The 26,626-nt window shown below is 44.1% G+C and overlaps 1 protein-coding gene across 1 annotated transcript in view; it reads right to left on the bottom strand.

Moving 5' to 3' along the window:
• ABL1 (ABL proto-oncogene 1, non-receptor tyrosine kinase) overlaps positions 1 to 26,626 on the bottom strand; it is an 84,059-nt gene that overhangs the window by 7,614 nt on the left and 49,819 nt on the right. The window contains exons 2-7 of the mRNA XM_009286935.2: positions 16,834 to 17,007; positions 15,790 to 16,085; positions 9,164 to 9,436; positions 5,183 to 5,267; positions 4,642 to 4,819; positions 2,147 to 2,331 (exon numbers count right to left, since the gene is read on the bottom strand). Of these exons, the coding sequence (XP_009285210.1) occupies positions 2,147 to 2,331; positions 4,642 to 4,819; positions 5,183 to 5,267; positions 9,164 to 9,436; positions 15,790 to 16,085; positions 16,834 to 17,007 (1,191 nt within the window). The remainder of the gene's footprint in view (positions 1 to 2,146; positions 2,332 to 4,641; positions 4,820 to 5,182; positions 5,268 to 9,163; positions 9,437 to 15,789; positions 16,086 to 16,833; positions 17,008 to 26,626) is intronic.

Genomic DNA, 26,626 nt, shown 5'->3' with positions numbered 1-26,626 from the left:
CATAGGTCGCAATTTCCCACAGAAGAACGCCAAAGGCTGCGGGGGGGGGGGGGGGGAAGAAAAAAAATCAGTAAGCTTTGTTTTCATCTTAAATTTGAGAGGATGTTTAGTGGGAGTAGTCACTAAACAGTGCTGCACACTTAAACCAGCTCTGGGTGGCTCAGATCCCATGCTCAGCAGCAGCTTAAATGTTAAAGAAGCGTAACAAGCCTCTTCATCAGCAGAGACAAGTCTCCTGCGATATGACAGGGTAGAATTAGACTAATTTTGAACGTATCAGTTGTCTCAAACCTGAACGCCTTGAGATCCTTCAAGTCCTATTAAAGGCACAATTAAGAGACTTCACAGTGGATTAGCTGAAACCGTTTCACTGCTGCACTGCAGTCTCTCCCTCAATTTGACAGCTCCTCTCATCTGCAACCTCTCCCTAGAGGACTTGCACATTTTAATAGCTTAGTGTTTTTGGGGTGCCCTTGTTTAGCTGCAGCATGGTCTAGAGGGGAAACCTGGGAGGCAGTGGTGAGAGGGAAGTTTCAGCAGTTGCTACCAGCAAGACAGGGTGAGGGCGAGACATTTTGGTCACAGGGAAAGCTGAACAGGAAAAGGGAGAGCACAGAAAAGGTCTTGAAACAGGCGAGGCATTCAAGTCCCAGAAGTCAGTGGGGATGCAGGTCAGCACCAGGGTCAGGCAGCTAACCCAGGAGTCGGGCACGCAGAATAGACTCAACACCGGTTCAACAACCTGCATGTAATTAGTTCAGTCACCCTATTCTGTTCTTAACCTGAAGAGAAAGCGATTACAATTCTGCATAAGTAAGGAAATCACATCACATTACATGGTAACACCACCAAGGGCAATTTACATTAGACATTTCTGTGCACAATTTTCTTTGATTGCTGTCTTGAGGCAGTGAGGTGAAAGCGTCTAAACTCTGGCATGCCTAGCAGCAGCAGTGGCCTCCGGGGACGGCCGGCTTACTCTAATCAGATCCCAAAGTCCACTGCCCTGACTCTCACTACACAAGGTTATGCTAACCCTAGTTAAAGATACCCAATACTCCTCTTGGATCTTTCCTCCCCGAGTACTTTATTTACATGCAACAGGGATCCTGCAGCCACCACAGCGATACAGCAGCATCCTTGAGACTGTGGCAGATACCCGGCAGCAGCCAACACCACCACGTGCAAGTCCAAAGCAGAAGAAACACCTTGGTCAGCAATCACATACCCCTTGGGAGGCTGTTTTGGGTTTTTCCTCCCCCATCTAGAAAACATTTTGCATCAGCCATCTACCTAAAAGTTTCTTCAAAATCAAGCCTTTCTCTGCACAGTTTCCCCAAAGCTCCAGAAAACTTCATCGCTGCTTCGCTACTATCTGTTGTTTTATATATAGAAGACGCTCAGGATAACATTTTCCGAGTGCCTTTGGGACCACTTCCCACAAACTTCTATCTCATGTCACTGGGCACTTTTGAGAATTTGACCAACAGCTATGGCAGAGATATAAAACCCAAAGAAAGGCTGATAAAAAGTACAATGAGATTTTCTGCGGTCAGATTTGATAGAATGTAGCTCCATTTAGCTAAGCCTACTCTTATCACCAGCACCTCAGGGCTCTTCAATAACCGTTTGTCATCAAATTTTCCCTCTGTTTCTCCTCATCTCATTCCAAAGATTATTCTTTTAAAATGCATAAAGACGAGCTTGGAGCTATCACTAGACAGATACACACATAATTTTTTTTTTAACATAAAATGAACCAGATTCTCACTTTCCTCCTTGGAGTAGTTAGAAAGTTCCTGGCTATATAACAATATATCGCTTCATAGTCCTGTGCCACAAGTCTATCAAGGCAGTAGTATCAGTGCCCTCCAGCCCTATTTCGTACATTTCTATAAACACTACAATATCCTTTATTTTCATACTTGTCAACGATTCAAACATATAAAGTCAGGTCGGCATCCTCAGTGCCCCACTCAAAGACTGACTTAGCAGAGATTAGTTCCTGCACTCTGACAAGCTCATAGAACAATATGGCTCAAACCAGGGAATGCGCTCCCTCCTGAAATGTTTCACAATGTCCTCATTTCACAGCCCTGGAAAAGAAGACTATAATCTGCATTAATTCATACATGCAAATTCTTACCCCAGACGTCAGATTTAATGGAGAACTTGTTGTAGGCCAGGCTTTCTGGTGCAGTCCACTTGATGGGGAATTTTGCTCCAGCGTGGGCAGTGTATGTGTCGCCTGTCATTAGCCTGCTCAGGCCAAAGTCTGCCACCTTCACCAAGTGGTTCTCCCCTACAAGGCAGTTTCTGGCAGCAAGGTCCCTAAAAACAAGAACAAAAATAGGCAATGAGAAGTCTTTACCATCTCACTTTTAGCGATAGCAAGGAAACCTGCTGTTCCCGAAGAAACCTGGGCTTGCTTGTGTGATTATTTTGATCAGAGTATTACACAGAAATTTTGTAGTTATATGCATACATGTAAGAGGGAAAGTTATTTTCCATTCCAGCTTTGTAAGACTGTAATAAACTTTTTTAACCTGGGCTTGCTTGTGTGATTATTTTGATCAGAGTATTACACAGAAATTTTGTAGTTATATGCATACATGTAAGAGGGAAAGTTATTTTCCATTCCAGCTTTGTAAGACTGTAATCCAAACTTTTTTTTTTTTTTTTTAATTTGAAGTGAAAGCTTCAAGAAGCCCCCTCACTTTCAATAAAAGCTGCCACCCTCAGGATAAAAATAATTTAAAGAAATGTCAGTGCTCAAGTTATCAATAGCTGAGGATGAGCACTGAATAAACAAAGTCTCAATGCCTCACTTCTTGCCCACCTCTCTAGCACTTCGGTCACCCCAGCCAACACCAGTCGCTCTCCAGAACTCCTTTTCCAGTCCTTGCTCAAGCACCAGGTTTAGCTCCCAGCTATGCTCTTCTTCCTCCCAAGCATACCACATTTTACAACACAACTTTTTCATACCATGTTTTGGCCTTTTCAAACCTGTTTTAGCCTCTGCTATCAGTACTTACATTTTTAAAGGTCTGGGCAATAAGCAGATTAAGCTTTTCCTCCACATTTTTTCACCTGCCTCCACCCTGGCAGGTGAGAGATGTGCGCGTTGCATTTGCTACTTCCCTGGCTTGTACATGCTGTTAGCACCCTCGGAAATGCTTCATGAGTATAAAAATGTAAAGCACAGAAGTACATTTCTCCTAATATTAGGTTTCATTAAAAGCACTTTTCCAGATTATGTCACATTGAACCAAAAATTGATTCTACCAGAAAGCTTGAGTGAGATCTTTAGATATGAGGCAGACACTGCTGTTTTCTTTTGCTTGTTCTGCTCAATCAGAATAAATTTTAAAAAAAGTCAGTCTTACTAGATGCCCATTAAATTTTCACAGTGTTTTTGAATATACCTTCTTATCAACGCTGATTACTACAATGTGTGTCTAAATAAAAGCTCCTCTTCATAATCAAATTCCTCCTCCTTCCTGATTCATTAAATGAGGTCACAGCGCAGCATTTGAATCCATGGATGTGAATTGTGACAACACTCTTAAAATAATTGGGTAGGTGGGTATGGGGGTGGCTGATAAGGAAAAATGCTACTATTTATTTTAGATAAATGGGTCATCAGAAATAAGAGGAAATTAAATGAACGGGAGAACAGGCAAATGGGATTCACACAAAGCAGTTCTTAAAGTTCACTTCCTACAGGCTGAAGGAATGAAATACTTTCAATGGAGCAAATCAAAGGCTGGAAATTTTAATTTGCAGCATCACCGTTCACTTTATTGACTGACAGAAGCATTTAAACAGGCCTTTCAGGCAGCAAAGGCAATGCATGGCTTAGAGGAGTACCTAGAACTTTACACACGATCTTCATATTTGTCTCTATGAAAAAACATGTGCTAATTTCATATTCCAGTTAATTGGGCAGGAAAGGTCACACTATGGCACAGAGAGCATCTTGTATAAAGCTCAGCGACTCTCAGACCTTCGCGCAGGATGCGTCATTATATTGCTAGGAGGCCATTTCTACAGATGAAGAATGCAAAGCTCTAGCCATAATTGCAGCACACTTAAAGGTCAGTCTCTGAGACTTTTAAGACTGCAGAGATGCTTATTAAAGTGAATACGCCATCTGGACAATAGTGGGAAACAATCCCTACAGAGGACAGAAAAAAAAAAGTGAAACAAGAAAGAGCACGGGATAAGAAGGCACTAAGAGGGTGGCTTTGCTGTGAGCACCTGCACGCATCCAGCAACGTCAACTGCAGCAGTTTTTAATGGCTGTTAGAATCAAGGAAGAGCAGTAGCTTATCTGGTCTGTTAAGAGCCCGTTACTTTGGGAAGCGTTTACATTTAAGGCCCTTGTCCAAAATATAAAAGTACTGATATGTCTTTCACCTGCATCTACTTCAAAGGTAAGAGAAAACACTGAAAGAAAAAACGATTAGAAGACCATCCTATAGACAGGTTAATGTACGGTATCAGAATACAATGCACTAGTGTGTTAAATATAGGACACCGACTGCATCTGAGTCAATGCCATGATAATCTGAAAGGCAGGAAAATAAATCAAGGGGTGTTTTGTGCCCGAGATTCAGGGGTGCTCACTGTCCTTCCTACCTGTGAATGAAGTTTTTCTTCTCCAGGTACTCCATGGCTGAGGAGATCTGAGTTGCCATGTACAGTAGCACCACAGCATTCACCTCCTGCCGGTTACACTCACGCAGATAATCCAACAGATTCCCATATGTCATGAACTCCGTAATGATGTAGAAAGGAGGTTCCCGTGTGCACACCCCTAGGGACCAACATAAAATTTACAATGAATGTTTGAGAATATCAGTGAATCTTCAGGTTTTGTCCTCTACGGCAATTTATACCTCTAGAAGGTACAAATATGGGGCTCACAGAAAGAATGAGTTCTGCTTGGAATTGGTTAACAGAGGGTTTTAATTTCCTGCTTCAGGCTCTGGAAACTCAAACATTAGGGAGACGAGATCATTAAAAATCATGTATTAGTGGTACAAATTGTGAATTTTGCCAGACAATAAGTGTCTGTATTTAAAGCCTTGGTATGGTAAGCAGCTTATCTGCTCCTTAACATCCATACTACTGCACAAGGGTTTAGTTCAAATCCCTCTGCTTGGTATTTATCACTTACCTAATAATTGCACCAAGTTCGGATGCTTGATCTCCTTCATTACTGCGGCTTCTTTCAAGAACTCTTCCACCTCCATGGTATCCTCCTGCAGAACAATGGTAAAGCTTTGGCAAGGACAGCGCGCACAAAGGAGGAACAGATTTTTGTATGAGGACACAACTTTTTGTGTCAAACTGCAAAGTGACAACATAAGCCACAGTTCCTTCAAGGTGATTTTTCCCTGTAGCCACATCACAATGCCAGGGAGTTAGGAACGTTGGGTTTTTTTGTAGGATTTGAAAAATATATATTTTTATCATTCTTATTCTAACAGAGCTTTCTGGGGCAAGAAAATCCATATCCCTTTTGTGAAGGGCCTCTCACAGGACCACTCAGGAGTTGAAAAAGAAAAATGTGCTTGTTCCTAACAGAAAAAAAGATAACATGAAATAAAAAGTACAGAAAAGAAAAGAAACAAGAATGAACATAAAAGGAAGGATACGCCACAAGCAGACGCTTGAGAATCTGCTGAAATGCGGGCCCCCAGTTTCACTGGGTAGGAGCAAGAAATCCCCCCTTTCAGAGGGGAAGGCATGGCTGATGGCAGCCCGAGGTTTCACAGATTTCATTTCTGGCATTTAGATCCTGACCCATGACCCATGCCCACTCTGGGCAGACGTGTCACTACCTATTTGTTGAACGCCATAAAGTTGCTTGGCACAACACAAAACCGAGGAAGATAAAATCTTGCTCAAAAGACACATTTTCTGAAGCAAATACGCCCCAAATGGCTGGAAGGTCATTTCAAAGTGGTACAAAAACTACAGATCTATTCCTAAAGCAACGCTTCTTTCTATATCCATATTTTTTTTTTCATTGGTGGATTAATGTTGACAGGTTACATGGATGAAGTGTTTTAAGGAAGGATTGGAAAGGATTTACTGCTGCTGGTGAGAATGATAACAGTGGGCTGCCACTGTAAGATCCAGCCAGCTCTCTGCTTTGCAGTTAGCAGTGAGAACCTTTTTCAAACAGTTTCATTCAATCATTTACTATTCGTTGCCAATTAGCTTGATTGGCAGCTGTGATTTGCTGAACACACTCTGTCAAAGCTAACAGCCCAAAGGTCCTTGTGAGCAGAACCTTAAACTGTTTTCTTTGGCAAAGGAAACTGGGTTAATAATCCAGGTTGCAGAATTACCCTAAATGTGCATTTATCTTACACATGCTATACAAACTCTGAAAGGTTGCTCCTCTGCAACTGCTCCTCTGGAACAGTATACAAACTCTGAAAGGTTGCTCCTCTGCATAGCTGTTCCACTGTTTTAAATCTCTTACCTCTCAGTGACGAAATTAATAGGAAGGACACATACAGAGAACTACTGTAACAATGATCTCTCCGAAAACCTCATCTCGTGCAAGGGACCAAGCTTAACCATCTTCCACTGTACAAAACCATGGAAGAAATGAAACAGTTCTGGCTATACAGTATTTTCCTAGCAGAGCACAGGACCATGCCATGGCATTAAGGGACACCAGGGTTGCACGCTGCCTAATTTAAAACACAGGCTTCTCTGCTGGGGAAAAAATTTAAAAAAAGGGAAAAAAAAAAAAGAAAAAAGAAGAGGCAGTCCTAATGGATGCAGACTCGAGGTGTGCAGTAAGAAATGTGCTGAGATGACGAGCTCACAACAGTTCAACCATTAAATGGCCCTCACGGGGAACAAGCTTTGGCCACAGTCACAGCAGGCTGCATTCGGACCAACGCTATTGCAGGTCACAAAGCTCCACTCCCAGTTACTGCAGCCACTGCCTACCTCATGCCCCTTTCCATCAACATCAGGTGTAAAAAACACAAATACAGAGCATGTTGTGTTATGATAACAGACCCTTACGATATATTTTAATGGGAATTATCTAAACACCAAGACATTGTCTAGCACTTCCCAGTTAAATGCAACCGAGGAACAGTGTGTGCTGCTTTGATTGCCTTCTTGCGTGATCTAGTGTTTTGTGCCAGCTGAGCTACGTTTAGACACTTGATAGAAAACTGAACAACAAATGGGTGTTCGTAAGCATCGCGATTCAAAAAGACGCTGGAATGATTTTTTTCTCCTCTTTTAGTTTTCCTTCCTCTTTATCTTTCCTATAGAGATATCTGGAGTAGATGGGGAAGGAACAAGAAGAGTCATATAAGTTTTGAAAAATATTCTCTCAGAGGAAAATCAAGCGAGTCATTTGAACGTTTGCGCAGAAGCTGCAGAGGGCTTGTTTTCCCCAGTAGAACCAGCGTATAAATGTGATTTTAAAGTGTTTCCCAAAACTTTGAAGAAAGCTATAATCCCACCTGTCAGGCAGTAGACTGATGGATTTAAGGAAGGTGAATCATAAATTTGCTTTTAAGGATGGTTTTAGTGTGCGTAATTGCAGGTTGAATTGTTTCTCAACTCTCTTCTTGGCTATTCTTACATTCCCCAGTGGAACATGCTGCTCCACACTACATTATGAACCACTTTTAGTCATGTTTCATTAAATATTTATTTGATATATTTGAAACATCTATGGTCTGTATTAAGGTTTCTCCTTATGCACAAACAGATTTTATGGGATAACACGCAATTTGCCTTTGTTGATGGGGTTTAGAGAGAAGAGAATCAAAACAACAACTACAGTTTGGAGCAAAATGAGAAGTCTGAAGACGTCAGGTATCCTCACGCTGCAGCCAGAAGCAGGAAAGGAGATGTTACAGCAAACAATGTTCCAGGAAAGAATTGGTCTCTCCTTTTCACTATAAACAGGCATTTTGTTCAACCTGGTCACATCCCAGCTCCACTGCCCTGCGGTCCCCAGAGCACTGGATCTGAGCAGGGATAACACTAGGTGTCACTCGCTCCCTGTGCAAGCAGGCACTTGGACTCTCCTCCGCTGGGGAGCAGCAGCAGGAACCTCCAGAGTACAAAAAAGGCCAAAATGAAAATACTTTCCGCAGCCATAGCAACCCAGAAATACTGAGGTAGCCACTGCTCAGAGCATAAGGAAGAAATGTTTTCCCCAAATCAAGGAAACGTTCTTCCCCTGACACTAAGGCATCTACACAGTTCTCTCCACTTCAAAATTTCCATTGCAAAGAACAGAAAGAAACAAACAAAAAACACCATTCTGTTCGTTTCTGCAAGACCAAACCACATCCCCATTGGAGGAGAGAGAACGTGGTGTCAAGTTAGCATAAACTCTTATTAAGCAATCAAATGCAATGTGTGTGGATGGTGCCAGAAGATCTCAAGACATTTTTATAAACATAAATGAATTAAGCAACGACCTTATGAACTCACAGAGCATTATTTGCATTTCAAGAGACAAGGAAACCAAGACACAGAAATCAGGGAGCAGAGCCAGAAACAGAACTGATTATCCAGTTCCTCATTAAAGCTACTTACGAATTTTAATATATTTTCCCTTGGACACACTTTTTCCTCCTCTTGTATCTTTTGCTAAGAAGCAGCTGTGAACAATTGCTTAAGAATTCCAGGTACACAGGGAGCTTGTCTTTTGGGAAAGACACCACATAAGACAGAAAATCAAAACATGTAAAGCCTCCCTGAAGCACAGCCTTTGAATTTTATGTTGCCTGACTCACAATCCACAATTTTCCTTAATACACCAGCTTGTGTTAGTGTGTTCATCCACAAACAGCTCACCTTTGCCACACCCTGAATGCGAGACATCACGGCACTATTTACTTTTCTAAGGTTTCATCTGTTCTAAAGTAAAAATTACGCTGCTATCATCCTCCTTTGTTTAGTTACAAGCGTTTCAGGTATCACATAAAATCGTAACAGGATCAAGCTCTTCCAAAAATACTCTATTCCAAGCCTACAGCGTAGAAAGGAAGGGCTGTCACCAACCCAAACTGTCTAACTCTGGCTGAGGGCAGGCAGCCTGCCTGAACTCTGTTCCTGCTGAAAGGAGATGAATGGGAATGCTCAGAGACTTGAGTCCTACCTTTAGAGTCTTCACAGCCACTGTAAGGTTGTACTTCTTCCAGACTCCTTCGTACACCTCTCCATACTGCCCTCCACCAAGCTTGTGCTTCATCGTGATGTCAGTTCGCTCTATCTCCCATTTGTCGTAGTTCGGAGACACGCCATAGATAGTGGGCTTATTGCGTTTGGGCGCCGGGTAGTGCAAAGTGGTGATGAGCCCATCTGCGACAGTTGAATGATGATGGACCAACTCTGCTAAGGTGTTGAAGCGGCTCTCTGAAGAGACATACAGCTAGGAACCAAAGAGAAAGAGAAAGCTCATTCACATAACGCACATCGGAGCATTCATACGTAGAAACTACATTATAAAATTGTGAAAACAAAGTGTTGCATTGCTTCTACTTGAGCTGCAGTATTATGAGCTCCACAAGCTCTGTAACTGGCTCTCAGAGCTGAGAACAATCAACGCTTACATGGGAAATGCATGGATTCAGGAGAAAATACATGCACTTCGCTGAAACAATATGGAAGGAATGACTGCAAATAGCATTAGATTGGCATGCTGTTGCTTGAAATGTCTTTTTTCAAAAGGCTGGTCAGTAAAGATTGTGGGACATTTCCTGGAGAGTAGGGGGGTGTCAACCTCGGTGTCTAGATTCCATTATTACTATTTGGGTTATGACATTTTCACCTGCCTGAATTCTCCCTGAAGTGTCACTAGCAAACCGGTGGCTTCCCTGCTTTTGGCCTAAGCTTCTGCACAGTATTTTGCATGAAGTTAGGGAGCTGCTCTGCTCCGTTCTTGTGATGGGCACCGATCAATAACACAGAAGTAAAATCATTACCACTGAATGAAAACCTGCTGTGAGGCATGATAACCCATATTTGTTACCTTTTTAACATTTATACAGATGATCCATTTTAAGCCTAAAAGCCTACTAAAGATAATGGACAAGTGACTCCCTACCACCAGAGCTTTGTATTTCCAGTTTTCACACTCAAGCCCAGTCTTCTGCTAGGCAAGGTGACAAAAGCTAGAAATTTAATTTTTAAAAAAGTGACGCTGAAAACACCTGAAGGAAAGGGAGAAATCTTTGTATCAAAGTGCAACAGCCTATGCTGGACGCAGCACACAGAAGATGGAAGAGCTCCATTTCTCACAAAGGACCAAGGTCTGGGAAGGGACAACCTCGCAGGAAGAGCAGCACCATGTTAGCCACTCAGATTTCTGTCCAGTCCACGCACTGTGAAATGCGTGAGATGCACTGGTCCTACCGTGCACATTACTTGCCAATAGCTATGATCAAACTTCCCAAATGCTTCTGACTCGCTGGATATGCACTCAACAGTTTGTGCATGCGCAGTGGCCACATGTCTGGGATTTCGGGAGGCCAGGAAGTTGACGGGGCTGCCAGACATCCAAAAATTCCAGACTTAGGGTCAAATTCTGCTTCTTCCACCTAGACAGAATTTTTTGATGGAAAAAGAAAATGCATCTGTGAAGCTCCAGCAATAAGCAAATACATCCAACAGAAAAGGGAGATGCATTTGCAAGAGGGGGGGGGGGGGAAGTTTGCAGGGAGGGACAAAACCACCCTCAAACTTGAGTAAAACCTTTGGACTGGAGACTGGCAATTCCCATATGGATGCTCCTCCTTTGCAGGCATCTGTTTACTATACAGACCCAAAATGAGAACGAGAGGCATTGGAGAAGTCCAAATATTCTGAAGCATATGAGAGCACAGGCACTACATGTAAGAAAAGGCGAGTGAAAAGAGCAGCCGTATCATCCAAGGAAGTCAGAGTGATAGATGAAAGTGCCTCTCCCCCTCGGCATCCTGCTTGCCCAAATCCCGACCTAAGTTTATGAGAATGAGCCGCATACTTATGTATGTATGGTAACTATTATGGTCAGAATTGGCAAAAACCGCCCATCTATGTATGTCATGGCCTTATTTGAAAGAGCTGCAGAAAGGTAAAATGCTCAGCTCAGGCACACAGTGTAACCCAGAAAGGGGAAAACAAACACAGACGTGAATGACCCCACAGATCAGTCACAGACAGGTTAGACTACTGCAAGGTACAGGGTGACCGCTGGCTTTCAAGCTATGGCCTTTGTAACAGAACAACACACCCTGTAAGGTTTCTGGGAAGTGAACATTATATAGCATTTGTCATCCAAAAAAGGCAACTATGCTGCAGAAACATACCTTTCCAGTGTTGGGAAATCATAACCCCTGGTTAAAATGGCATTTCCTCTGGTGGCAATAGCACCTGGGCTTGGGGGAGTGGGAGAAGATGCACAGCGGCCAACCTGTCTGTAAGCCACTCAAGCTAAAACCACACAGTTAACTACTCTGGTGACAACACATACACTTTTGTACGTGCAAGGCCATTCAGAGCGGAGGGTTTTACACCCTGGGCTGGAGAAATCTACTTTCCCTTCACTCTCATTTTTCTTTTGCTACACTTGCTGATAAAAAAAACTCCTATGGAAACTTTATTTCTAGAAAATAAAGGCATCCTCCTGGGGAGCATGTTCTCAACCCTCTACCAATATGAGTTGGATATTCTTTTGGTAAAGTAACTGGACCAAATCTCATTTCAACACTATGATTAAAAAAACCCAAACCAACCACCTTTCATGGTCAAAGAGGTGAAATCACCTTAAAAACAGATGTTCTGAGAACAGAAAAGTGACAACATGAGAGGCTTTTACAGCTGCATGGCTTGGACCACCAAGCATTAGCCAGTACAGCCACAATTTAAAACAAGCCATACCTGTTTGGGAACGACTTGCAGTACTAGCAGTGGTACGAGCAGTTCACATGTTACACTGAGGACTAAAATATAAAAGTATGGATGTAGAAAATTATGCTGAACTCCAGGATCACTTAGAAGTATTAGAGAAGTATGGAGAAGGAAGCTGCCCATGCTTTTATGATGGCTTATATCTCATGATCTCAAAATCTCACAGAAATTAGACATATCTGTATTTCATGTGACAGATTATATGATCTTGTTACAGATGGAGAAAGAAGTTAAATAAATGGTCAAAGGTTTCACAGCAAACCCGTAGCAGTATGGGGAACAGAACTTAGGATCACCCTGACCAAGCCACAGGACAACACTCCATGCCTTAACACGCATGAAGTTTTCCATTTACGTTAAAAAACCCCACATGCACCCACTAAATGTGCTCATTCTGTAGGCAGAGTTTTTCTAACTCTCAGTGATTACATCTCAACACTGACTCCTGAAGGCCTTACTTCCCATCAGCACTACTGGAAATCAGTTATGCTGTGTTTAAATCTTCATCTGGAATTTGAAGCATGTATCACAAGAAGATGAAGCAAGGAGCAGCTATGAACGGCATGCTGCCGATACAACCCAGCAAGTCGCAACCTCCCTTCTCTGCTGACCCCAATTACGAAGCCTTAACTCAAACCGCTTGCTGGATAATTTCCCCCAAGAAAACCGCCTGGTGCTGCAAACTGTACTCTTACAGAGGTAACAGACTCGGCGTTTCTGCACTGCGTGAGGTTACGCAGGGGCTCACACAGTTTGCTTCCTGGCTATGTTGTTGACACATTATTTGGGCAATTTTTGTATATCGTCAAGTCAAACTGTAACACCAGTCCTGTTCCAAGGGGCTCTGCTTGTACAAGTTAGCTGCTCATCTGCAGCTTCTGTCACCAGACCACATCTCTTTTTCCTGGCTGGTATATTTTGTAAGGGTGGTTAAACTGGCCCATGCGAACCTCCAGCACATCCTTAACCTGATGGAATTCCCCCTCCCCAGTCAGCAGACAAAATTGAACATCCACACAAAAAATCCATGAAGATCCATGATAAAGGAGCGAGTCTGCATCCAGCTCAGCCACCGGAGGCTCCAAGAGACTCAAGCAGGACACACGTCCTGTGTCCTTAATGCTGAGGATGGCAGGATTTGAAGAACGGGCTGGACAACGCTGTTTATTCAGTTGGGTTACTCAATAGGTGGCTTTGCCTCAAGTACTATCAAGTCAGGAAAACCAAGTCCTCTGTACCACGGAAGCGGTTTACCAGATGACTAGCTCCACTGTGCCAGCCAAATCAAGAAAGGTCGCTTTTAATGCCTTCCTTAAAAAAACCCAAACAAACAACAACAAAAAAAACCCCAACACATTAAAAGGTGGTCCGGAAGAATATGATCCATTAAACTGAAAATAAAGAAAAAAAATCCCTGAGGAATTTTTCTTTTTTTTAAAGTTGTTGAACCCCAATGTATTCAGTATGAACGGTGCTAAAATAAAGACATACACACCTCTGCCCTTCTTCCTAGACCCTTCAATTTTCCCCAGGAAAAAGCCTGGGTAGGGCTGTGCAATGCACGGCACACCTCCACACCGAGCAGAAGTTGTTCCACACGTTTCTCTGATACCACTTTCTCCCGATAGCCTGTTCTCTCGGTCACAGGATATGATCCCACCAAAGCCATTCATCCTTACTCCAGCACTTGCAGAAATTAAACTCCCCGGACAGGCTGACTAATGATACAGCCGGCTGGGAAGGCCCCAGGTGCTCAGGGAGTTGAAGGTAAGAGCTTGCTTTTGGCAGAGCCATGCTCTGCTGCGAAGCGGGTAATAGAGTGCGACACGAGCAGCTCAGAGCGGGGACCTGCTGCAGCAGTCTCTGTTTTGCAGAGGAAAAAGCAGGGGTATTAGCTGTTTCTCTTCCTAGCTCCTCAGCTTTGACAGCCAGAGACAGCGTGCTGGAAGAGCGTGGCGTCCCCCAGCCCAGCAGCAGAAGCAGCAGAGCGGGCAGCACATCTGCCGCTAAGCTGTTGCAATTCACTGCCCAGCTCATTAACACAAATTGAAACTGATGTGGTTTAACACACCATGCTGCAAACCACAGCGCCTGATGCATGGGCAGGGCAAACCGCCCCTTCTGCAGGGATGCTGGCAATGGGGAGGACTGTGGCTACCTCTCCGCTCGCCCCTGCATGAACAGCCAAAGCCTGGGGGCCACAGCTCTTGGTCACTGCCGCTTCTCGATTTTGTATTTCCAACCACCATCAGCTGCTGATCTGCTTTAGTGAATTGTGCTGACCTGCACCTTTTCTCAAAAACACCAATTCAAGCAACTTTGTTGAAAATGAACAGTTAACCTGGCTAATACAGACCTGAATGGATTATTGTAGCTCTGCAGAACTGTTTTTTGGGATAAAAACAGCTCTGCTGGGATGAAAGCCTTCATATGCCAAATCCTTTTACAGCTAAAATGAGAAGATGTGCTATCACATCATGGACACATGCTTATTTAACACCAACTGAAGGAGGCCCACGTTCAAAATATTCACATGCGAACATTGTTCATCTGTCAGCATCAATGTAAACAGAAGGAATATCAACTACAGAGGCAGGAGGAGGAATAATATTCCAGATTGCCATGCAGTCGTTCAAGTATGCTGCACGTCAGCATTTCACAGTGCCGATTTTGACCAGAGAGTGTGTCTACATGGGAGGAAAAAGGAAGAATCGCCGTAACTTGGAAATACGTTGCCTTAAATAACATGGTCAGAATTGTCTCAATTATAATCTGTTTACTAAAGCGGACAAAAAGTATTTCATTACTGAATAAAAGCTGTTTATCTTATTAAAGCTTTTAGACTGATGAGTCTAATAAATAGGAAATGCTATGTACTGGTTCCCTATGTTTTCATACTATAGATTTTGCTGTCAACATTGCTGTAAGAAGATTAAAGCTCTCACAGGACAAAGGAAAATTGGCCATGGTGGGCCACTACTATACTTGATTTTTTATATTTTTTTCTTTTGAAGTACTTTAATGGCACAAAACCTGTCATCTACCAGATGCTGGCAAGAAAAGCCTCAGCAGCCATGCTCCAGACCCACACTTCAACTTCTGCACAGGATCTAAAGAGACACTGCTTAAAATAGATTTGTTAAAACCCAAGATTTTTCCGAAATCCAATGCCAGTAGAAATGTTTCCATGAAATTCAAACAAAAATCTGTGGAAAACTACACTTTTATGCTAACATTCCTCTGCGGCATCCACAAAGCACAGCATTGCAACACTGCTACAGCACACAACAATCTAGGAAAAAAAACCGAAGAAACTAGAGACAGGGCCCATATAAAAGTGAAAGTGCCTACCCGTCTCCAATGATCACGCTGAAATACTGTAGAGAAATCGAAACAGTAGTTAAAAATACTGCGGAATAGCTCAAAAAGCATTCTGTCCCTAATATTCATAGGATTATTAGCAACAGGCATTGACTTTTCTGATTTGGCAGCCAAAGAGATTATCTTTTGAACATATGGGACAAAAATTCATCCTCAGAATTTATTAATGATATCTATTACATTCAGCTCTGACGTAACTCTAGTATCTCCCACCTTAAAGTGTTTCGCTACTAGGCTGTATTATATTATACCTCACCAGAAGTTTGCTAAAGGAGTAAAACTGTTTTGTCACAGTTGTGTCGGAATCTCAGTTTATTGTAACTACAGATGATGAATATTGTGATCAGGGTTCAGAATTGCTCAATTCAATTGCTACTACTTGACCTTGTGCAGTCAGTGGACAAAGTATACCGGCAAGGTTTTCTTTCATGGTTTAGATAGCTTGCAGCCTACCTTTCCGTCAGACGCAGTGTTTATTCTGTAGTGGTACACCCTTCCTTCATATCGCAGTGAAATAGATCTCTGTCCTGGACTGCTCTCACTCTCTCGCACAAGAAAGCTGCCGTTGATACCGCTACTCAGAAGGTACTCAGCAGCGTTACGTGACACTGGTCCGTGATACCAGGAATGCTTCTCCAAACTATTCACTGGAGTGATGTAGTTGCTGGGTACCCAGCCTTGTCCATTCTTCGTTTGGGCCTCACACCATTCCCCATTATGATTGTAGCCCAGGACACGGAGCTTTTCACCTTAGCGCAAGAAGAAAATATATTTAGACATGGCAAACCTGGGAGCTGAGGACAAAGATAGGTTCTTTCTGGCTAACAGATCATTAAATAATCTCCTATAAGAATAGGTATCTGACTGAGCAGGGGGTGTGTTTCTTTAAGCTTGAGTGGACCCCTCAAAGCCAAATAAAGTCACATGCATGCTTCAGGAGTTTGTTAGGCTCTCATGCAGTTCTGCACCAGCTCTGATACTGCTCGAGCTTAAAAAATGAATCCAGCAAATTTTATTTGAACCGAGTTGGCTTGATGGGGCTAGGAGAGAACAGGAGTGGATAAACAATAAAAAAGTCATTTCAATTAGCAAGGTAAGCAGATGTGACTTGGAGTACACATAAGGAACAGAAGGACTGAGTAAGAAAACACTGTATCTGTACAGTCATTTTTCATACAGGGACTGTGTTTTGGAGAACTATGAAAATGATAGAGGCCAACCTCTAAAATCAGCTTAGTTTAATTTCTCAGTTCAAATTCTTGCTCCTAATAGAGACCTTAGTTTTGGCAAACAGTTTCTTGCCCAACACAAAAACTTCAGACAGTTTTAACGTTTTAAAAGGTTATGACTTTATGAAGTCTTTGTATTTGTTTAAGAAGAATTCCCACAGTAAAAAAAATTCCATAGGGTTTAGTGTATAACTCAGTTATTCCACAGAGATTTTTCCTTCTACGCCTTCTCACACACTCCCAGTGCCCCTCTGCCCAGCTACCTTACCTTTAGTTATGCTGAGAGTGTTGTCCCCACTCGCCACAAAATCATACAGTGCAACAAAGAGATGGGGGTCATTTTCACTAGGACAGGACAGAAGGTTTTCCTTGGAGTTCCAGCGAGCTGCTTCGCTCAGACCCTGAGGCTCGAAGTCCGACACTACCGGCCTCTGTAGGGCTTCTGGAAGGGGGGGGAGGGAGGGGGGAGAGAGAGAGGAAAAAGCAGGTTCATTTTTGCTGATAAAAGCCATCTGGTTAACCCACGCACTCTGATTTTCTAATTTACATTGTTTCTTGACATGTGTGCTCCTCATGTGTCAGAGGACAGATACAGACAGTTCTTTAATGCAGATCTCCTGCCACATAGGCAGGACACCCTGGCTCCAGAGCTGTCCCCCAGCCTGCCCTGGAGCCCCCAGCTCCTGCCTCCCACAGCAGGCAGGAGAGGGAAAGCCCCTCTCCCTCCCTCCAGTAAATGCTGCTCACGTAGGCTGTTTGCTGCTTGTAAATCCTTTAGCTCATGCCTAACTGCTGGAATGGTTAGATTTGAAAACAAACCCAAGACCTTTAAAAGGTAAATCCCTTAATTATCCTATAAATGAAATCGCCAGAATGTGCAGCACAGAGAGCCAGGCAGGGCGAGATTGAAAAGACATGGTATTTAAGAATGAGCTTCCGTACATTTTTAGGAGCCCTGAGACACCTCCAGAAAAAGAGATTCCTAAAAACTGAGCTTCACAGGTGAGTAAAAACCAACCGCCAAAGTTTTTTGTACACTGCAGCACATTAGGCATGTAATATTCAGTAAATGTCAGGCAAGTCCAAGTACCTGAGGGAATGTTATTCCAGTCGCTCCAGCAAACCCTCCCCTCCAGACCATGATTCAAGAGTTAGGGGCAGTGATGCTCCAGGTAGCTGTGCCCCCTCACTCCAATGTGCCGCCCCCAGCTGCGCTGGCAGCCCTGCCGGTGACTGTGCTGGCACGAACCCAGGACAATAAACTGTGAAAATCTTGTTTTTTGAAGGGTTATTCTCCATCTGGATGAGTTCGTTGAGCGAGGTCACAGCACCGTACACAAACCATTGCGTCAGTGCAGCTACGGGGACAGGAAACACAGCACTATCGCACCCAGCCCCTTGCGCCACGAAATTGCTCTTCATTACCCAGCATCAGCCCCTGCTTGCTCCCCCCACTCACTGCTGAATTCCTCTTCTGCACAGGCGTATGCAGCAGGGCTTTGGAAGGAGAAATCCCAGGCCAAGTGTTTTCTACATTATCAGGTCACCTGGGAGCACAGTTCTCTTTTTATACTTGTAATACTCACTAGCAAGGGGCTGCTATGTAGCTGCAATCATACCAAAATATGCTTTTAACACTATTGTTTGGTCAGAAATCCAGTATAAGCTGCACCAGTAAACGAGTGAAGAGCTGATATGATTGACACCAGAAAACGTATGGAAGTCAAGTATGGATTGGGACAGGTCCAAAATACATTTCCCAATAGGGAAATGCTAAAAAAACCCCAACCCTACAAACAGTAACAAATCCCGTTATTTTCTAAGCTTTGGTGGTGAAAGTGCCACTATTCACCCACAGACAATCTGGCATCCTCGATGTGTTGGTCAGATCACCACTGGTAAAGGCTCTCTGGGTGATTATTTATGAACACGAGTACTACTGTATTCTTTGTAAAAGGTAATATCGTATATGTGGGCAGAGAGCAAAATAGCAAATATACACACTGTTGGGTCTGTTTTCCTAGCCAAACCGTATCTGCAGGGAGATATATTTTTATAGTGAATCAGAGAAGTCAAATAATTCTGCTTTCTAAATGATTCCACAGTCAGAAAAGCGGTGGTGTGTTGGGTCGTTTTTTAAAGCACCTTGACATCCTTGCTTCCCCTTCCTGTTTCCTGCAGGAGAATACATTTTAATACCTTGGGTTTGCTTCAAGAGGGACAACGAGAAAAGAAACAGAAAATCCACTTTCAGAAAATTAAGCTATAATCATTTTACCATGAAAACGCTTTGATCCTGTCAAGCCCATTAAGCTCCCTTATCAAACACAGGGCGCTGCAGTGACTGGAGATACTCCAAGGAGTTACACCATCAGTACACACCTGGAACAGACAGACAGCAGAGAGCTGCAAGTAGCAGATACACAACCTCAGCGAGGAGCGACGCAGTGATGCTCTCCCCCAAATATGGTACAAACCAGTACATGCTGCAGGGTAGGATGGACCGTAACCTCCATTAGGAAGGAAAATGCCTCCCCCATGGGGGACTGATTCGACAGGAAGGCAGGAAATCCAAGGCAGGCTCCCCTCCAACTCCAGCGCGATCGCAGCCCAGCAAAGGACGGCTCATGCATGGCCACGGATGGGGATGCGGGAAGAAAGCCAAGCGCTCCGCAAGAATCCCTCCCTCGTGCCCAGGCCACGGCAACGCTGGGACTGACTCATTACACACGGATGCCAAGGTATGCGCTTCGATTCAGACCATGAGACAACACTGTGTCAAACACCGAAAACACCCACAAGCTGCGGTGCGAAAGTCAAGGCAGGCTGGTTTTGCTCGATGACATTCCTACAAACACTGACTCAGTGATAACTGTCTGCAAACCCAAGGACCGGCAAGAGCAAGGGCTGTTAAATAAATGTACGAGAATTTGCTAAGCTGGAGGACCACGCAAGTCCCCCAGTGAATACATAGGATGCTGCACATAGGCAGGCTCGTATCCTCTGCATCCTCCAAGTCGACTGCCCCCTGCTCAGCCGCTGGCACCCCGACGGAGGTGCACGCTGCGTGTGAACGCTGCCATGCAGGAGAGCGCGATAGGGAGAGGCAAGACCCAACTCTTGGGTTGGGTTAGGGCTGGCATTTCCAGGAGGTAGGAACCCCCAGTTAAGAACCGGGGTGGGGAAGGCAGAGACTGAATGAAGCTTAAAGGGCAGCAAGAAAGGGAGGATGAGGCCCTGAGTCAACACGGAGAAGAGCGTAAAGGAAAGAGCAGAGTTGTGGTGACCCGAGTGTAGCAGAAGCTTGATAGACCGTGACAAAACACACTTTTAAAGGTCTGGGCCCCAAGAGGAGGCTGTCAGCAGACTCAGGACACAAAACCATGAAGCGAGAGAAGCAGACAGGACATGTCCATCTGGGAGCCGCGTACAGCCGGCTGTCAGCAGCTATTCTCTAGTAAATTTGCCCAGACATTACAGTCCTTCAGAGCAGGAACAAGACATTGCTGTTCATACGTATTGAGGGTCTTTTTCAACACACTACAGCTTCTTCACCTCCTACTGCTGGTTTTAACTACAATTTTACAGCACTGCTGAGCTCTTCAATGGGCCAGATTCCTCCTAATAAATCAGCCCGGCTGCTACACCTACAGGAGGGTATCCTGGCACGGCGATGGGGCAGGAAGCAAGCGTAATTCTATCTGTTATCTCTGCGCTGTGATTCCTTCCACGCATCCACTTTGTCTTCTGCTGCGTCCCAGCAAGACTGTAATTTATTACTTTGATCATAGAGTGCTCCGCATGACACCTGGATTCCCGGGAGGAGTCTTGAGGCAATGCTGTAATTCAGTTCTCCGCTAACACCAACTAAATGATGATTCTTAATTAAAGCAGAGCAGACTTCGAAATAAGACAACAGCAGCTTTTATTTTGAGGCATTAGCCATAAGAATGTCTTCATTTCCCCCCTAAATTAAGTTTTTACCAGGAGATATTTATGTTTGCACACTAAAAGGTTTCATAAGTGTAACTATCTCCTGCTAATTACTGTTTATATGAAGTCATGAATCATTGTTAGGGACTTTGTAAGAAGTTCTCAGATATGAACAATTCTGGTTAGACCAATGCAAGCAAATTTCCTTAGTAATTTAAGGGAAGGGTTGGAAAACAGGCAGAAGCACAGAATTACACTCGGCTCCTCCACAGCTGACTGCAGGGCAGTCCCGAGGGAAGGAAGAGACCTCCTGTCTCCCTACAAAACAAACATCCTGTGGTCTTACAAACCGTGCTGGCATTTTTTCCACGAGGTTTCTAGAGCGAGGGAGCGCAGAATACATCCAAGTAATCTCTGTGGAGGTACAGCACATCCTATCTAAAGCTTCTCCTTTCCCTACAGTTCCCCTACTCTCCTTTTCCCCTGGAAGAAATTATGATAAATGGCAGAATAGCTATGCAGATTTAATACATCCAAATGTTCCCGACTCTGAGCACATACGATGAGGCAGCTGCCTCTCTGTCCCAGTGTTTCCTTAGTGGCCCTCACGGATTCCCTATGCCTGATGGAATACGGATTTAAAAAAAGAAAAAAAAAATTGTAAACCAGATCTTTCCAAAAAGGAGGAAGGTTTCGTGTTTTATTTCAGACTCATCCCTTTAGTGAGATCATGCTCAGCCTCTCCTGTCACCCACTCCACAGCACAGGCCATATAACCTTCTGCAACAAAGGCTATCGCTGTCGCTTCTGCTCTTGGCTGATATTTGGAAAGTCCACGTTCTTACAGCCAGCATGAGGACAAATGATCACTTTTTAAATATTGTGTATCTCTATACAGAGATGAAAAAGTGCAAAAATAGATCCAGCCTCTCTCAATCAGATCCACTCCCCCTGTGCTGGGCCAGTCTCCCCAGCTGTGCTACCCTATTTCCACCCCCAGCAAGGTGTCTTCGTCCCCCTTCTTGCACAGCCACCAGCAACCTCTGGCACTCTAAATACTGAAAACCAAGTCTGCTGAATGCAAACACGAGAGAACGAGGCCACCCATGGCTCCTGCTTCATTGCCCATGCACAAACAGGCCCTCACAGTCAACTGCAGTGTTTTATCTTGTCTAAGACTAAGCACCCCTGATGATGTGGCTTCTTCCACTCCTTGAAGAGATGATTCTGCCATCCTGGGGTTTTCTGGGGTTTTGTTTTGGTTTTGTGTTTGAAAAAGTTCACTCATATTAGCCTGCAGGTTCCACTCGAGTTCATTCACTGAGTTTATTCCATATAACCCATTTTATATTAGCCTGCAGGTTCCACTCGAGTTCATTCACTGAGTTTATTCCATTTATAACCCATTAGTGACATGGTAAATATCATCTTTCTCCCGCCAGCTAATCGCAGTTGTAAATATATGGAGTGGAATAGTAGGTATGGCAGAAATTTGGATTTTATTCCCAAATCTGCTGCTTGACCCTAGATTACAACCTCTGGGAGAGGAAGGGGAAAGTAACTAGATCCAAGTGAATTTCAATGACGCTTACGTATTTCTGAAAACTTTTACCTTTACAATTTCTGTTTTGGTGTCCTTACTAAGGGAGCAGAAAGTTTGCCTGTTTCTGAGCCCTGGGGAGGGGAAGCACCAAGCAAGAATCATGGAGATTTACTGTTTTATTTCCCTATTTTACTAAGCAGCCCCAGACTGCTCAGGGAAGGACAAACACGTCTGTGGATGATCATTTTTAGGTCTGAAGACAGTTACAGCTCTTCCTATGAAATAATAATCCTTTCCTCACCACAACCCATGGGAAATGGTAGCAATCACCATCAGCCAGATTTTTTAGTAAGGATGGGACAGGCGAGAACCGCTGGAGCAAGCATATAACTAGCAAGCCATTACAAAGCCAGAAACACATTTAAAAGCAAGAACTCTACTGAGTGATGGTAGATGAGAAGCCAAGAGGCGAGGAGCAGAAAACAGCCAAGGAAGAGAGGAAACAAACAGAAGGCTCTTCCCTGGGAGGCAGCAACACCATCTTAATGCACTCGCTTTTCCTAACAGATTGACTGAAGACCTGCCTGCTGATCCCAGCGACACCGGGGCAGGGATGAGTCGCTGGCATTGCAGATTTGGGTCTGGCTCAATACGTGCCCAAACGCATAAAAAAGAAACTCTCCAGGACCAGGGCAATGGCTACGGGCTGCTGCTCCTCCCCAGGCTCCTCTACTATAGCTGTAACAAGACACGCTTAAAAAAAAAAAAAAGAGAGAAAGAGACGATCTGACAGCTGGCAGGACAGAAATCATTTCAGTTAGAAAACAAAGGACTTTACTAGTGTCCCCAAAACAGTTTTTAAACTTTACAGAGAACACTGACAGGTTTTAAACAAGGCTTCTGCCTTTCAGTGGTAGAGCAAGCCCAAAAAGGCAGCAAGACTATTTCAGCCCCTATTTGGGACATGGACATGTTCTGTTTTCCAGATCAGATTGGCAGCAGTACTTGCTGTGCCTCTTCCCTTCTACTCTTTACCCTTTCTTGGTGTGAAGCGGGTGAGGAATTATTCAGTTTGGCAAAGGCAGAAAGGAGAAAGCAGATGACAGAAATTCAGCGCTCTCACATTTTAAAATAATATTTACTAGTGGGAATAGAAACGAGGGCAAAAAATGGCCAGCTCAAACATCAGTATGAAATCTCAGTAATCCTTAGAACCAGTTTAAACTTATTTTTGATCAAGTTAAGAAAAGTTCTCAACTTTTTCAGCAAGCAGGCAAGCCTGCCTGTACACAGCAAAGCGCACAGCAACGGGCTGTAGCACCTGCCATCTGTCCACACCACCACAAAGAGGACTCTACAAACAATCCTCGTTCCTGCAAACTAACAGAGCATAAAAGCCTTTCAGAAGAGGACCACAATGAAAAAAAAAAAAATTTCTGATTACTTGGTCAAAGGACATGTACACCTACACATGTGCCTGACTAAGTCAGCCTTATATCAAACCCAACCTCAATACAATATTTTCAAGAAGTGTGTTTAAATGTACAACAAACAGATTTGATTTTGTTACAGTCCCATGCTATTCATCAACCACTGTTGTGTTTTTGTTAACACATGAAAACCAAAATAAAAAACTGAATTAGGTAAAATTTAATCTCTCCTCCTGGCTGCAACTTGTTTTCCACGCAACTAATGGACCTTTCACCCTTTAAGCAGTTATGTTTAAGGTTTCGCGTATAAGTAAGGTTTTACTATAGTAAAGAAACTTTCAGCTTTCCCCTCATGTCCTCAACAGCTTCCCATACAACTAAGATAACAAGAGCAGAGTTAAATCCTCCAGTGATATCACCATCATCTCCTTAATCCTTTCAGAAGCTTCAGCAAGGCTGTGGGACACACACGGGAATGGATTGGCCATCACACGCTGCTCATAGGGATCCAGGAGCAATGGTCCCTAGTTTCTGACCCTTGACACAAACCTGCCCCCTTCTCACGATCTGCCAAGCTGAAGTGGTTTCTATCAAAATTAACAAATCTGTATGTAAAAACTTGTTATCTTTTTAAGGGTAATGCAAGCAAATGGTTTTCACTTGTGCCCTTGGAGTACAAGGGTTTGGGGCAAGCCACCACTACTCTTTGGAAGAGTCCTCAACAAAGCTTTCAACCTCACAATAATTTTAACAAGAAAGCTGCCTAGGAATACCACGTGGGGACCTTCAGCTTTAAGAAAAGAATAACAGAAAATCCTACTTTTTTAAAACTATTTTTTTTTCCCCCAGGTGAGTACAGATTCTCACTTCTCACCCTGCTCTCCAAGAGATCCACAGTTGATTACGGTGGGTCCTGGGCTGCCTATGTCCTAACCGACTGTCACAGCATTAAGGTTGCAGTTGCCACATTTGTTCACCTTCAACACACCGCTTGGATGCTTGGCTTCGGTTTTACCCCATGCCGAGCTGAGAAATGAGACTGAGCTACTTTGATGGTTTAAAAGTTGTTTCAATGCTCATTTCCCATCCCATCATAAAAAATAAATACGCAGCCACAGTCTCAGGGAAGCAGAAGGTGGAAATACTACAATATTTATTGTATCAATGATCGTGTTCGTAACTGGATATGCCTATATGGCGCAAGTCAAACTATGCTCTAATCCTATTATGTAACTGCATTGCAAATTGGGGAGGGGGGGGAGTGGTTGTAACACACACACAAAAGAGAAAACTTGCAAAAACAGTCAGGGTAACACCCTTGTAACATCATCCTTTAGCATTCATTTCTGCAGGGAAGAGAGGCCCCAGATGCTCTGCCTATTCTCCCAGGGCTGTGTTGAAAGATCCAACAGCACAGAAAGGAGGCCCCGCACGGCTCGGAGCTCCTCCTCGACACGCAGCCTGGCCGTGCCTGAGCAATACCAGAGGCAGGGGACACAGATAGAGCTTTTATAGACCTAAAAGATCACAGAAGAATTCAGTTGCATAGGAAAGATCAAAACTATTCAGACGCATCCACCCACCATTAGGTCTCTGAAACTTTAAATAATAAATAATAAAAAAAAAAAAGTCCTCTGGAAACTGTTCTTTGATTTTAGACAACAGAAAATTCTTCAGACCCACTAAATGCATCTGATGAATACAGACTCTTGATCCGCAATTTCTTTAAATGGGTTTGTCACGAGAAGCCATTTGTAGATTTTGAGATTCCTAACCTATGAATTTCCGAGGACCATTTCTCCACTGAATATTCGAGAGTTGAGCAACAGCGACTTGCGATAGGCCCCGGGAAATCAGCTGCTGCCTTTCGTGCCTCTGATTTGATGAGTTAGCACAGTCCTCCTGGCATGCAGATTATTTTTACTGAAGCAACATCCAGCAACACAAAAGAAGTTGAAGAAGCCCAGACCGCCGTGGCGGGACGGACACAGCCCCGCTAGTGCAGCAAAGGGGCCGGGGCTGCACAGGGGGAACCCGTAATGCTGCTGCGCAGGCGGGGTGCGAAGCCACACTGGGGTGAAGAACTTGCTCGAGGTCACGCCAAGCAAGACCTCAGCCCAAAGTTCCCCAGCCCGGCACGGTGTCACCCAGGCTTTCAACCTGAACTAGTCGGGTCCGTATGTTCAACATCTCAGCGTCGACAAACAACCCTGGGTGTGACTCAAAAATCACCTTTTGAAAGCAAACAGGCAAGAAAATTCAGTTAAATGGATGCCTGTGGAAAGCACACTTACAAGCGGATAACCAAAATGAACTAAGAGATTATGTATTAACGCACGCTGAAAATATTTTCCTGATGGACTCATCTAAATTTTCTTCCTGAGCCTGGAGTTTGTTTTACCATCCTCCTCTCACGTCCAAAATAAGGGAGATCCTTCCCTGGGCAAAAAAAATAAAGCCGAGGCCTGAAGATACGGCTTTGTTTATGGGCTCGGCAATAAGATCACTTGACATTTTACAACCATAAATGGTAGAGCCGCGCTCCCTTTGTATACTGCAGTTAATGAAAGTCACCTGGGGTCTGGATGCCGCGTACACCGCTCGGTTCCCTCGCCCCCGCATGCGAAAGCCCAGCCTAAAGCTGGCCAGGACCAAACGTCTCCCCAGGCCTGGCCCCAACTTGCAAGCAAGGGATAAAACTTGTGTCTGGGATGGTGGTGGGGTCAGGCCGTGTCCCCCTGGGACACGCCGACGGGCGGGCTCCGGCTGCTGCTCCCAGGGGGGCCGCGGCCCGACCCCGGCCCCTTTGGGTACTCACCTTCCAGGTAGCAGCTGGAGGAGGAGGAAAGCCCTTTCTTCGATTTGCAACCCACCAATTTCAAGCAAATCTCCAACATTTTCATTTGTTAGAGTTAGGCTTCGGCTGTCTGGTTTCCCTTCCCCCCCTTTCAGCTTCTTCTCGCGCTGTCGAATGATCCGGCAAAAGTCTAAAAAAGTCTAAAAAAATCCGGTAAGAGTCTAAAAGAATCCAGGAAAAGTCTAAAAACAAAATATCCAGGAAAAGTCTAAGAAATCCAGCTCCCTGAAAACCATTACAAGGGCGAGCCCGAGCGGCGGAAAATCCTGGGGCCCCGCATCTCCTCTCCCAGGGAGTT

The sequence above is a fragment of the Aptenodytes forsteri genome, unplaced genomic scaffold (genome assembly GCF_000699145.1).
Source record: "Aptenodytes forsteri isolate BGI_AS27 unplaced genomic scaffold, ASM69914v1 Scaffold136, whole genome shotgun sequence".
In the NCBI taxonomy this organism is placed as follows: Eukaryota; Metazoa; Chordata; class Aves; order Sphenisciformes; family Spheniscidae; genus Aptenodytes; species Aptenodytes forsteri.
The sequence above is the reverse complement of the archived record's forward strand: the minus strand, read 5'-3'. Positions and strand labels throughout refer to the sequence as shown.